This window comes from Cephus cinctus, unplaced genomic scaffold, assembly GCF_000341935.2.
Source record: "Cephus cinctus unplaced genomic scaffold, Ccin1 Ccin1_scaffold0131, whole genome shotgun sequence".
NCBI lineage: Eukaryota > Metazoa > Arthropoda > Insecta > Hymenoptera > Cephidae > Cephus > Cephus cinctus.
This window is the reverse complement of record NW_014332864.1, coordinates 39519-54113: the sequence shown is the minus strand read 5'-3', so window position 1 is coordinate 54113 and position 14595 is coordinate 39519. Positions and strand designations below refer to the sequence as shown.

The 14595-nt window shown below is 37.6% G+C and overlaps 1 protein-coding gene across 1 annotated transcript in view; it reads right to left on the bottom strand.

The window, feature by feature from the left end:
• Positions 1–6932: 6932 nt before the first annotated feature.
• LOC107263002 (glutamate receptor ionotropic, NMDA 2D) overlaps positions 6933–14595 on the bottom strand; it is a gene marked incomplete at its 5' end in the record, with an annotated part of 38389 nt that continues 30726 nt past the window's right edge. The window contains 2 exon segments of the mRNA XM_015729786.1: positions 6933–7038; positions 7727–7846. Coding sequence (XP_015585272.1) covers positions 6933–7038; positions 7727–7846 — 226 coding nt within the window.

Below are 14595 nucleotides of genomic sequence, written 5' to 3'. Positions count from 1 at the left end.
TTAAGAGATTTATGGGACAGTAGTTTTCAGTAGGTACCGCGAAGATGGTCTTAGAGAATATTTCCCGCGCAAGAATAGGCGAGCAAGAGTGATGCGGGCACACGGATGCCTAGGGTGGCTACCAAAGTCAGATGAGCACACACTACCTACGAGTGGGAAGCTCATCTCTAATGACACTGTTAGGATCGCGAATTGCGATGCGAAGAGATACGCGGATTCGGTAGTCACCGAAGCAGGGACAGGTTTTTGACCGGGTTTTTGACGGTACTTGACGGGGTTTGTATTATAAAATCCTCCGTTTATTTAGCTATAATAAATAAAAAGGCGTCCTACTCGCTGCGTAGTCATTTTGTGTCCCTCTCCACCGAGTCCGAAATTCTCTCTCGCCACCCCCCATGTTCCCCTCTACAAGTTTCAGTGCGCTGAGGTTGAGCCGCCGGGAAATTTGAATATCAGCGGTTGTGAGAGACATTCAGATCTTCGTATTTTTGTTGTATTTCAGCAGATTGGGAGCAGTCATGGATTATTTGCAGATTACGCTGATGTGCGACTAAGTCGCAGCACTTTCTTAATCTCTCAGAGCCATTTTTTCGGAGCCTTAAATCTTGAATCTGGAATGCCAATATTTGTTTGGACATATGAAATCCAACGTCGATGATCTATATTATGGACAATCCGACCTTGACTAATTGTTTCACTAAAACAATTTAATGTATATTCTGAACTTGGTTGTAGCTCTTCCATATACATTCCTTGTTGATTTATTTAATGGTCCATCGTTGCGACTGTCCTCTCGAAATCACTTTTGAAAGCGATGTTTAACGACGTCAATAACCAAATTTTTTTTCGCCACTCCACTAGAAAACTACTGCTTTCTTAAATTGATCAAATTGTGACAAAGTATTTTTACCCCATTCTACTTTGCGCTTCGTCGTACTTGAAAGGCTGTTAAGACTTGCAATGCATTGTATCTCGTAGTACTTTCAAGTAAAACTTCATTTTTAGCATTTTGTTAGTATATCTATCCACTTTACAAAAAAAAAAATGTTCCGTATGTATTCAACTCGATGACATAGAAGCGAAGCATTGATTGAAAGTTGAAGAAAGGACGCTATTCGTCCAACGCTTATTTGGCCCAACGCGCCAGGAACGCACTATGCCGTCCGCTGCGGAAAATGGGTTTTGAATGATCAGATGTTGTCTATCAATAATATTGGCTATTTGGCGTTGCTAATTACGAATTTCATGTCACAATGAAAGAATACGAGATGGAGGGACTGAAACGTCAAATAATTATTACTTTCAATTACTCTATCATAATTATATTCAATTTTTGCTTCATTTCTACTATCACTTTTCACATTATCATTCCTTTCGTCTCCGTTGTCAATTTCCCAAATAGTCCTAATAAATCAAAAATAATAAAACAATGAATTCCTGAACTACATGGTAATACGAAGACACATTAAAAACTATGTCACTAATTAAAATGCCGAAGTATGTTGTTGTGCCCTACGCTACTTCGATAACATGTTTTTTCTTCTTTGGTCTACCTTCGTTAGGCATAGAGATAGTAAGACTTATCGCGCGACACCTCGGCGCAGTTCTGCGATCTTTTAGCCATCAAAATAATATTTCGGCATAAGAATACCTTTTTCTAAGCTGCTCCTCGAGCAGAGCATCCGAGCGCAGTCGTTATAGTCCTTACACACGGTAAATATTGCTGTGCAACAAGTAGAATTACAATAAAGAAGTACTAACTGGAATTTCCATATTAATAAGTGTCGAAGATTAGTTACGAGACCTTAAAGAATAATAATGTATATTGACAGTCAGTTATAATGGGTAAATTAATACATTCTTAAGTCATTATGGAAAAACTATACCATTTCATAATAAACAGCGTTTTATATTTTCAGTGTATTTATACGTTGTGACGTGGTAGATTTTACCCCGTCAGGTCCTCGGCGAGAACTGTCGTGTTACGCGGGAAAACGCGTATTAGAGAAGAATCCAGGCAAGATGCCACCACCTCAAGGGCTAACGAAGTTGGGAATTTGTTGATTTCTGATTTTGTTGTTTTGATTTTTGCTATGTCCCATGTCGCGAATATTGTATTCGCGGGCTTACCGAGTCTCGAGGAGAACCAGCGAGGGATCATCAGCGTGGGAGGAACGAGGACGAAAGGCTGAGTGACGTCAGAGCGCCGGCAGGGCCCGAGCTGCGCGCGCTATAGCTCACCGCACCAATCACCTCGCGACTTGGATCGACTCTACGCACGCTATCACCCGAACTGCATGAACTGGTCTACGCGTACCGAGTAACTAGCAGGGAGCTATTACTCATTCCGTGTGACGTAGACCTACGAACGACGAAGTACCACAGCTCATGACGGAGACCGCTATCGACGAACGAAACGAAGACTCGCGAATTGGGAATCCGGGGACGCCTGGTGAACCGTTGCGAATTCCTATGGAGCGACGGAGCCCATCGCGGGACAGCCAGTAATCGCTGTTCCCGAATCGTATGAATTGTCGCGAAGACGGATTTGAATTGTAGCGCGTGGTGTCATATCGGAGATTTCTGATTGGGGCCGTAGGACCAATCAGCGGTGGTTGCGAATAAGGGAGAGGATGATAGTCTCCGGTGCTGCCGATCACGATTGAAAGGGAAGGCAACTTTCCTTCTTCTTGCATGGACTGTCGACGACGCGAGTCGTGTTTTTGGAACCGTTTGTTATTCGGGGTAGTTTCTGTGGAGAATCTGGACTTCGTCCGAGGCCGCGTATACGGGCTAAATTCTCCAGATCGAAGATACGTAGAGATTTCGGTAAGCGATTTGTTAATTTTTGTGAGCGACGAAATCTCGTAACACCCCGCGTTTTGTACGTGTTTAAATTGTGCCTGTAGGCACGTGGGAAATGTTCCCACTCGTAGAATCGCGTTCGTTTTGAGTACGAGATACCGCCGACCGGCTAGGGACTGAATTCGCGTAAATATGTTGCCCATCGTGGGCATATTTATCGCGCGTTTGTCAATCGAATCGAATGAATGTGTTTGAATGATAAGTTCTCTCGGCAATGTTGAGTGTTAGATCTCCGAATCTTATTGTAACGCGTTCACGTTAGGGACGTGTTGCCGACAGACACGGAATACCTTGAGGTCGTGTTTCCGAAGTGTCGCGATTAAATCGCGTTATATTGTCGAATCGACTCATGTATTGAGAAAATCTTTGTAATTGAACCGATAGTGAATTGTCGAATTTGTAGCGAAGTGTTCGAAAGTATTTGTTGATGGTCGAAAATGTCGAAATGTCGAATTGTCTCGAATCGTCCGAAAGTATTTATTGAATGTTGAAAGTATCGAATTTTATCGGATTGTACAACTGTATTGAGCGAATTGTAAGATTTAGACTGCGCGGAATAGATCGCGAACTTTGTACGTAGAACTTCGGATTAGGACTTAAGCTAAAATTGATATTGTCATTCGTTGTTGTTTTAGTCACGATCTTATTGGGTCTATTATTTATTTTCGAAATTGTCAAATTTGGATTTTGTTATATCCGCGTGGTCGCGTCCGGAATTGGTGCAAAAATAAACGATCGATTTTGTTATTGTTGACCCAAAAAGCCGGAGTATTCATTTTGTTGAAGTTGTCCTTACTCTTGAAGATCCCCGCCACCTCCGCATAGCTGAGTTAGCCAACGTAGTCACGCGAAGACGAACCGTAGAAGTTGATACGTGGTTCCCGTTTTGGAACCTGGCGCCCAACAATACCAGAGGTATTATTTCGAGTTGCATGTGTTAGCCCTGGGTTGTCTGGAACGCGAAGGAATCGCGTAAGTTGTGCGCCGGTCAGTCTCTCATCTCCCGATGAGGCTCGATCGCGAAATTGACGTCGCAACGTACTGTGACGAAAAATATGGAGAAAAACGAAAATATGGTTATAATTGCAATGATAAAAGAGACTTGAAAGATGAGCCTATATATTCAGGAGCACTAATTACGTAAATTTTGGACATTTCTTGAGGTTAGGGACAAACGGTGGCCAGGTAGGATTAATCTAATGTTTGAATTGGATTCAGCGACCCCGAAAACCTAGAGATTCAGTGTCTTGACCTCCAAAAACATCGAAAAATGTCATGAAATTGTCAATTTCAGGCCAAAAACGTCAATTTTAGGCATTTTTTGAGGTTAGGGACGAACGGTGACCAGATAGGATTAATCTGATGTTTTAATTGGATTCAGCGACCCCAAAAACATAAAGTCCAAGTATTTTTAAGTGTGAAAAAAATTTTGTTATACCTATTTTATATACATGAAATTCTTTCAACACGATTTTTCATGCTTTCGGGCGCCATATTGGGGCCGCCATCTTGAAATTTTTTAAAGCGCCACTCTGCATTCGAAAGAGGACATGAATACGAAAATTTTAAGCCCTCATACGTATCTGTAGGCCTCTGCAATTTCTGGCCATAAGGGTGGCCCGGCTGACGTGGAATGGCCCATATGTATAATGCAATGATACATCATCAATAGGTTATTTTATTAAAATTTCAATCCTCTCGCAGTTGCAAACCTTTTTTAACTGAGCTAAATTTTGTGCAAATTTAACTTATAGATATACAAGCCAAAAACAAGAAAACCCTAATTATGAGATTATTTATGACAGATCAATTTGTAAAGAATTATCTGAGCACAGCAAAATTTTGTCAGATCCAAGAAATGTTTCTTTCATATAGAACTGCAATAGCTTACCTTTATTTAAGTCGCTAAAGTATAGTGTATGACAGTTTGGTTATTTGATTAATGTACCTGTACAGTACTTCATTTTAAGCATAATCCTAAGTCATCTTCTACTGTGTATTATAAAAAATGCCCAAATCCTCCCGTTATAATTAACTTTTATTCACGGGCCGCCAGGAAGTACTAGAGGGCTAGGAATTTCTGAAAAATTAAAAGTTCTGATCGGCAATCGAAAACTAACCATTGCGCCATCGAACCCACTATCCGTCCTGATAAGTCCTCTTTATTTATTTTTTAGTAACTCCTAGGTGGAATCTTTTTAGTTCTGCCACGTTACAGTAATAAGATTGTTTGGTTACAGTCTTACGACCATGCTTCGAATGCCATTCTGGAGGCCATTCCCAGATAGCAAAGCATGATCGAAGAAAAACTACGAAAATAAAAATTTCGGCAATTTTCCAAATATTTTCCTACGACGTATGAATAGTGCTGTTGTATCATCCAAATGGCATGCAATACGTAAACGTGAGTCACTAAGCAACATGTAAAGAACTCGTTTCTGATACATTGCTAACAAAGAGTGAGCAACTGCTATTCCTCAAATGTATAGGGCATCGTTGATTGGTAATATTTTCCTACTGTTTGCGGCCTTATTACTACAGTTTTGGGTTGCATCAATGTGAGAGCAATCCAACAGGCAAGCTGCTAACGCATTCCTAACTTTGTAGAGACTTTGCTACCTGGTTTCTAACTTTAATACATTTTAAGTGTCTATATTGCTTTAGTCACTTTTCAAACATTTAAAAGCGTGTTAAGTATTGTCACACATTAAGTATTAAAACACATTTAAATGTTTTAAAACCCGAGTCAAAAATTAAGTACTACTTCGATCCTAATGGGTCTGATTTCATTCTTCTCACACTAATCTAGGTCTGATTGTTCGATAAATATGATAAGTCCTGATGAATCTGATCACGTTTTTTTAGTCCGAATTTAGACTTATTTATTGTGTATACGAGCTAAAACAGTATTTATAAATCCTGTTCTTGTACTGTCGAGAAGAACGTGATAATGTAGAAACAGGACTTACTTTATGTGGCTCCGGAAGTGACTATAGTAATTAAAACTTTTGTAATGTGTTAAAATAAAACACTTAAATTTGCAGTATATATTGAACATACCATCAATTAATTGACTATACAGACAGAGTAATTTGTACATATTTCTTGTTCCTATGATATAGTTCTGTGTTTCCTTTTTTCATCGATGCAAATCCATTATACCGTATGACCCCTCCTAAGTAAGAAACCTGAAGTTGTCACTATCGAGAACGAGTTGCTCCCTCGTTTTCGCGCCGAAATCTAGTGATATCAGCCGGCGATTAAATATTTTTACAATATCGACATGCTTCGCAAAAATATACAATAATTCAAAAATCTAGGGCTAGATTATCCAAAGTTGCATCTACCGAACAACTTGTACTTCTCTATGGTAACTTGTAATATTGCTAATAAGTTTCATTTGAGTAAGCGATGAATTATTTGTTTGTAAAAGGTTTTTAATGATGGTAACGTACAACGATAACCTATTGATGCTTTTCATTCTCCCTTTTCAGATAATCAAATTCTGTTTCATTGTATTTTAGCATATAATGCACCACCTGAAGATGTTTCTACTATAGAATTTAAGTGAGCAAGTTAATTTCAGTTGGTGCAATACTTCTGAATCAAGTTATGTGTGAAATTCTATCACGATATGTTGCATATCTGCTCTATGTTTTAACTATCGATCTGGGTATGAAGCAGTATTAAGCTGAAAGTTCACGCTTCAGAGTATTGACACAATTTCATCAAGAACTTAGACACATCGAGTAATTTGATACCCCGAACTATACAACGAAGTGAGGAAATGAATCGTGGAAGAACAAAAGTCTATATGCACCGGTTACGTAATCAAGAGGCATGGTTGTGTACATACACATTATACTGTCAAGTTTAGTACTATGAGATCATATTAAGAAGATCAAGATAAATGTCGGTGCAAGAATCTATGCCAAAACTCTGCACAGATTAATTTTATTGCATTATCAAGAATTATATATATATATTTCCAAACATTCTCAGTGTTGGATGTTAATATTAGTCTTTTTCGGAAATTCTCATTATTGAAATATTATTAAAAAGTAAGGTTACCTGTAAATTTCTGTAGGTAAAAATCCCTCGGAATATTCAGTACTCGCGACGTGGTTCTTGGTCATATCTCTAGGCCTGGCGACTTCAACCGCATCGACGAATCTAAACGAAACGGAGGCTTTTAATCGAAATATATTCTATAATTTTACCCCATTGATTGCCCAAAGTAGTTATTTGAATCATGCTTCGTTTCCTTCCACGCCCACACACAATCCTGCGACAAATCACTCGGTAAATTTATTAAGAAAATTTCTTAATATCTGAAGAAATCATTCGACTTACTATGTTTGTGTACGCGAGCTTGATTTAAATATAATTAACAACTAACATCCCATGCAATGAAACATCAATAAACCAGTAATATTAACGCATATGCATAGATATAAAAAATATGTCGATAACGTAAAGAAGAAATATTACTATTCTATAAGCAAAGCAGCTAATTCACATCAGACTACCTGTAGACTATCACTAAGTTCTTTCAATGCCACAGTGCTCGGAATTGTATACTTATCTCTCATATCTCTAATATATAATATAAATTCATAAGATACATGAACATTGCGTTTCTATAGCAATGAAATTAGATCGTAACTTTCCCAAGCGCAATGGCATCGACTACATCTTGGAAGTCAAAAAAAGATCGGCAGTAATCAAACGGTCAAACCTTTCTATTTAGTTATCCAATGTTTTCATTTAATTTAATTAAAAATTTCATTAAAAATTCTGCGAATTCACCACCTTCTTCTTCTACCAACCAAGGTTCGTTGTACATTTTATTTCGACTTACGAATTGAAATACGGGGGTATTGGATGTGGAACTTCAACAGGCAACGTCTCAGCATATGGATGTTGGTGATCCGAGTTTTGAAAGCATCCTCGCCAGCAGCTGAGACTTCCGCTTTTCCTCCTTAAAAAAGCCGACGAGGATATGTTCCTTCTTCTTCCTTATACAGACTCCTTAACACTTTCCCCTCTCCACTACTTCACCTCAACTACTCTTCACACTTGTCACAATTTTGTGATTGCCCGTGAACTTTAACGAAGATCTTCGCTTTTACTTCAACTTTCCTCATTTATGAAACTCAACGCATCAATCGTAAAAAAGAGACATTAATTAAGTCTGCTAATAAAATAAAGTGATAGAATGCAGACATCGCGATGAAACAGTAGGCGAGTGAAAAGAAAAGGGAAGAGCCTTTATGACGATAAACAAGCGACGTTACTCAAAAGATAGACGCCAATAAATTGTTTTACTAAGATTTTATAAATGCCGATGACCAATCTTATGATACGCGATTGGAAGAATCAAACAAACCAAGTAATATACTTGTTGAATAAATATACATTTTTAGGTTGTATTTATGGAATGATATTATGGATTATTAAATAATAGCTTCAGGACACGTGGAACGGACATCATGGTATTTAATATTCATGCCTTCACACATTCGCACTTCACTCAATTCATACGTGGAGCCAATAAAAAGATAATGGATTCGAACATTATGTAGTATATGTATATAAATAATGTATGAATATAAAATTTTAACTATCTAGTACGAATAAGTATAATACACGAGTGTGAAGTTTGGTACACGAGCTGTTAGGCGAGTGCACCAATCACACGAGTCTTATATTCATTCGTTAATAGCTAGATACAACAGTTTTTGTAACGAATGCTCAAAGAAAACGCCGTCTGGCCTTTTTTTCACAAGAGATTGCACTGTTAACCTGCTTAAAAAAATATGTTTCAATCGGTTTTCTCTTCCTTGAAAATATTTTAGATGATTATGACGTCAATATTATAAATTTTTAGGTAATTTTATAATCATTTGCCCAAAAAATAATATTTTAAGGTGCCCTCCGGCGACACATTACGGGGAATTGTTTGAGCGTTTGTCAAAAAAGTATCTATTATATTGAGTTATTTATCCCAAATGCACCACTTGAAGTTAGCGCACCGATTTGATTGTGTGGTAAAACCATGTTCGGTGGTGCGGTTGGATTAAATGACAGGATATAAACTTATAATAGACGTTATGTGGACATTTTTGTACCTTCGTTCAAAAATCTACGGCAGTGGCACGGAAAGTATGTATGTATGTATGTATATGTATAAATGGGACATAATACTACGATAAACATTACTTTACCAGATATTAAATTTAATATCAATTATGAAAACGAATACTTTAACATTATACGATGTGGTTTAGTTCAGTCTTTTGGATATACACAGTAACTACGAGTTATGTGAAAATAATTTGTAAGGTATAATTTTGTATACTTTTCTTCAAAATTAAATTTATATAGGGGCACATTGATCGGCAAATATCCACATTTAACATTAATGGTATACATGTATACACAGGGCATATGTATAGTGTTTTAACCCATAAAGTGAGCAATTAATTTTTGGTAACAGTTAATCTAAACAATTTGCAAACGAAATAGATTTTGTGTACAAGGCGATAGAAATTGATCCAATATTTTTTTAATTCATCGTTAACAAGACGACAAATCTACAAACCAATATCCTACATGGACCTAACCTCTACGCTATAAGTGCGACCTGAATAAATCCTCATTGGATTTCGATGATATTACGTTCAATGCAATGCATTGGAATATTATATAGATGTATGTATACACAATTACACGATATAAATTGGAATGTTGTATAGATATTCGTGCGAATATATGTAACATTACTGGAATGTTGTATGAATATGAAATTAGTACTATGGTCAAAGAATACATATTACGTTAAAGTTCCTAAGATATCTAAGCAAAATCTATTCTTCGCCAGAAACATTTACAGGAAATCTGTGAAATATTATTGCCATACGATTTCGATATTTAAGACTCCATACTCCATAAGATCCATAATCCCATGTAATATAATAATTGCACTTCTTCTTTTTCTCAAAATCATAACCACCAAAAGTGTAAGAGAGCTGTTGTCAACTGGAACACCATGTCGAATGAAATGAAATCATTTAATCTGCTATCTATTGGTAGTGAACAAATTATAATTGCCTGATCAGCTGTGTTTTAAGAAACAGTAAACATAATTTCACAAGAAAATTCTGTAAGCGTCATCTACAACATTAATTATAATATAAACTGTTTCTATTTTCAACTGACACCAGTCTTCTCTACTATGTAAAAAGTATCAATGTGATACATCCATTTAAAAGATATACTTAAGTTGCGAGTTGATAGTTTCCCATCCTGCGATCTAGCGGACATACTTTCCACAATTCAATTCGTAACTCTGATAGGGTTTTGTTTAGGGTTATTATAATGGGCATGATATGAAATGCTTAGTTTGCAGTATTGGCATACTAGTCCAAAACTGGTTAATCCCAGAATTGCAAGCCATAGATAGAGAAACCATATCGATTTCCGGTTAGAACCTTTTCTGACATCCGGTTAGTTCTGCCAAATTTCTAAACAAGATAAATCACCAATGATCTACACTTGGTCATCTTGAACACCAACGAACCTCTTGTATAATATGACTTTCTGAATATGTTAGAAATCATATAAAAAATAGCAAATAGAAATCTTCTCGAAGAGATATTGTAACGATGTCATTTAGATATCAAGTAAGCAACATTCATTAGATATCATGTGCGTCGATCGTTTTTATATTAGTGATAAGCGATTGAGAATGTTCGAATCCTGTAATCGATGTACTAGTACATGTGTCTTATGTGTAGTCCCTGATAAGATATTTGATTTGACACACAAGTATAAGAGGTGGTTCGGATAAAAGTAGCCTCGATCATCGAGCCAAATTTTATACGGTTTCGGATATACATCAGCCTGTACTTGATCCGAGACTCGACTGAGTCTTTTCTATTGAACGGTGGAGAAAATATTGGAATAATTTAGTATTTTTTTTAATCATTAAATTGTTATTACATTGTTCTAAACCAGTGTAATATAGATAACTCTCTTTCATATTTTGTAGATAACATAGAGTTTAAAGTTTTGTTTTCGCATCAGTGCAAAACAACAGACGAACCTGCAGTGGCTGTAGTTACAGAAAATGTAAGCACACTCGGTTTCTTAACAGAAATAGATATTAAATATTATATTGTTGAGCCTGCAAATATGCTAATAACTGAATAGCTATTGTTAATGTAATCAATACCATAGTAAAAACATTTTGGAAAATGAAATATAAAATTGTTTGAAAATATAGTAGAAAATTTAATTTTTATATGGTTAGATTTCGCAATAGTAAAGCTAGGATTCATTTGCGAACAATCAGCAAATGATGTACGAAGAATCTATGGATAATCTGTGAACGATCAGTGAAATGCTGTATCTTCTTAATGTACGGGGAAGATCGTACTCGGATTAATCACGGATTCAATCAGTGTTCACTGTATTAACAAGATATTTGTTAGATCAGCTTTGGGTCAGTTTCACAGGCTGAATTGATCCTTCATAAATTTGCGATCGACCGTGAACTATATAGATAAAACAAAGTACGGTGACAGAAGTTGATCGTTCAATGTAAATGATATCACAAGTCTCATTTTCGAGATTATATGTATGTGGTTGTCCGCTTTGCAGCTAGATGGGACCTCACGTTTACAGCTAAAATGAAAGAGGGTCCTTCAGACACTATCAAGGTGCACATTTCATCTTTTCTTCATTGTTTTCTCTGCACGTGAAGTGAAATTATTGATACGGACCGTAGTGACTTTATGAATGACAGTCTTTTCACCTTCAGCAACTGGTAAATGGATAAACATCATTCAAAATATTACTACAAAGATAGGAATTCCGAAAGCTGAGAAATGAGCCAAGCCTGGGGATCCTAAACTTCGACTAAGCTTTGACATCCTAAACAGGGACGAAGCTTTAGCCAGGCCTCAGGAACCAAGTCTTGGAATCTGGAGCTTAGAACAAGTACTATTCTTCTGATCCATTTTATCACTAAGTTCGTCATCTGTCAAATGTTACCCGAGCGGAAATGTCATATCCAATGTCACCCCGATCAGAGTACGATTAAGTTTACGTAAAGTACGTCTGACGGAAAAATCAGAATCTTTTTCAATATCGTCCTTATTAAGGTCGGATATGTTTTATATAACGCGTAGTAATACGAAAAGAACGAATTCTATTGCATTATTCAATAATTTGTTTCAACAGTTAATGATTTTTTTGATGGCCTCCACGTTCCTATGAAAAAATTAAGGTGGCCTCTATTTTCTATTGATAAAAACTGTTCCGACAATTTTCATTATTTCAATTTGATGCTAATGAAGAACTATCAAATTTGTGGTGAAAAAACTTTTTTGTACCAACGCATCGGAATTGGACCTGTGACGTATCTTCTCAACTCGGCACAGATAACAAGAATTTGATAGTTAACCTACGTTACTGTCGACCGTCCAATTTTCGCTCATGCATCCGCATGTCGAGTGGGCGCCAGCTAATTCTTATTTACCGGGAATTGACGAACCGGTGGGACCTGGGAGTTGAGGTGGAATAACTTCAATTCCGTCAAAATGAGAGCTCTAACAAAACCTATCAGAAGGCACGGTAACATTACGGATCCTATCTATTTTTGTGGACGCGTAAAATTCAGAAATGCAACTGTGATGTATTGCCTTGTAGCTTGTACTGTGGGTGGTGCATGTGGATTCATGCATCGGGAACTAGGATGAGGTGAAGCAGTAGACACAGTTACTCTTAATCTTAACCTTTATTGGCAGTAAGTTCCTTGGCCGCGTGGCCTACAGTTCCGCTGCCAAGCGCCTTCCGGCCCGTCTCGCACTCACGCGCTCGCACGCTCACACGCCGCCCGCGGTACTAACCTAACGTCGCTCTCAACCTAACCTAACGCGACGTACATACATCACAGCAACCATACGTGTTGACCTTTGGGATTGAATAACATCAGCAAACGCAACTGGATGCACGAACGGGAGCAGACGGTTACGGAAATGCGCAGCCGCTCAAGCTGCTAGGTTAAGGTAGAGAGGGTCGGAGTAAGCGTCAGGTAAATAGTGCCGGAAACAGAGAGCGATTGATCGAGAAGTTAACAGACCGAACTGGAGCTATAAAATCGAAATTCCTCCACCAATGAATAAATTGGGAGTCCTCATCGGAACTGGTTCAGCTAATCCGTGAAGGTCGAGAGCTGTATCTAGCTGAGACTCAGGTGGGCACTGCACTATAGCACATCACTGCACCTCCGAAAAATACGCAGAATGTTGCAATGTGAGAACTACACAAGCGAAAACTTTCTATACCGTATAGAAAACATAGTATTTGAGAATGGCTACAAAGTTGTCTTATCTCAAAAACACTGGCGACCGCGGATCGGACTCTGCTTTCGACGTTAGTTCGAAGTCAACTTTCTTGGGAATCAGAATATTTCTCTCATAGCTACTGAGCCTAATAAGCATGGAACACGACGAAGAAGTTACTTCTAGTGAAGATGAGTCCAATTTTTCGGCAATAAGGAACGAAATTACCTCTTTACATAGACAGGTTGTCCATGGGAACGAAGACGGAAGTCCTTGGAGACTGTTTTATAAAATACCATACGAAGCAAAAATATAGAACTTAATATTTAACAAATAACCTTCATTGAACTATGAAAATATGTATAATGTTAAAATATACAAGTTTAAAGTGTTCAAGTTTAAATACATGGGAGCGGCTGACTGCTCGCGAGTTGCTAGTTCGCCCGAGCGGAAAGGGCCTCGGGCGCAAAGGGCTAGAAAAACTATCAACAGATAAAACGGGAGCGCGAGCCAGCGCGTGACACCTCGGCCGGTATTCCAAGACAAACATCAAAATAACACAGGCAATCGTTTATCCAAGAAATATGGAAAATAATTACATTATTAGAATGCGAAACAGATCCATGGGTAATTTTATATAAAAACATATAGTTACAAAAATATAAAAAAAATCATATAACTGTAATTAATTCTCATTCATTCAATCGTACTTTAACAAAACATACGCTTTGTAAAAACTAATTTTTTCTAATGAACACAAGTTATATCAAACCATCGGTAAGTGAAACCATATGCTTTTTTTGAAAGTATTTATAAATTTAATTACATTTAAAAAATAGCTTCTACACTATTCGAATATTGCCTTACAAGGTGATATATCAGTTAACGAAGAATAATATAATTTAAATAAGATTGCTTAGCTAGATATCTATGGCAGTTGATGATTTAGATCCTCGTAAGACTCCAGATTCTTTGTAAGTTGCTTTACCATTAATTTTGCCTCGTTGCTTGCAATTAAAGATGGTTACTTAGAAGATTCCATAGATTTGTCGATTTCTTGTAAACTATATGTTGTAACGTAATTTTTCTTTAACTTGACCCGACACCGATAGCAAGACATACGGGAACGACTATCTTCGAGAACCCACCTACGTTACCTTCGGCCGTCCACCCGTCGTTCGTGCATCCGCAAGCCAGGCGGGCGCCAGTCAATTCTTTTTTCACCGGGAACTGACGAGCCGGTATAAACTAGGAGTTGGGATGGAACAGGCCCAACTCCACCAAGAACGAGAGCTCTGACGGAACCTATCAGAAGAGGCGATAGCTTAACGGATCCTGTCGATTTTTGGGGACGCGTAAAATCGAGAAACGCAACCGTAGG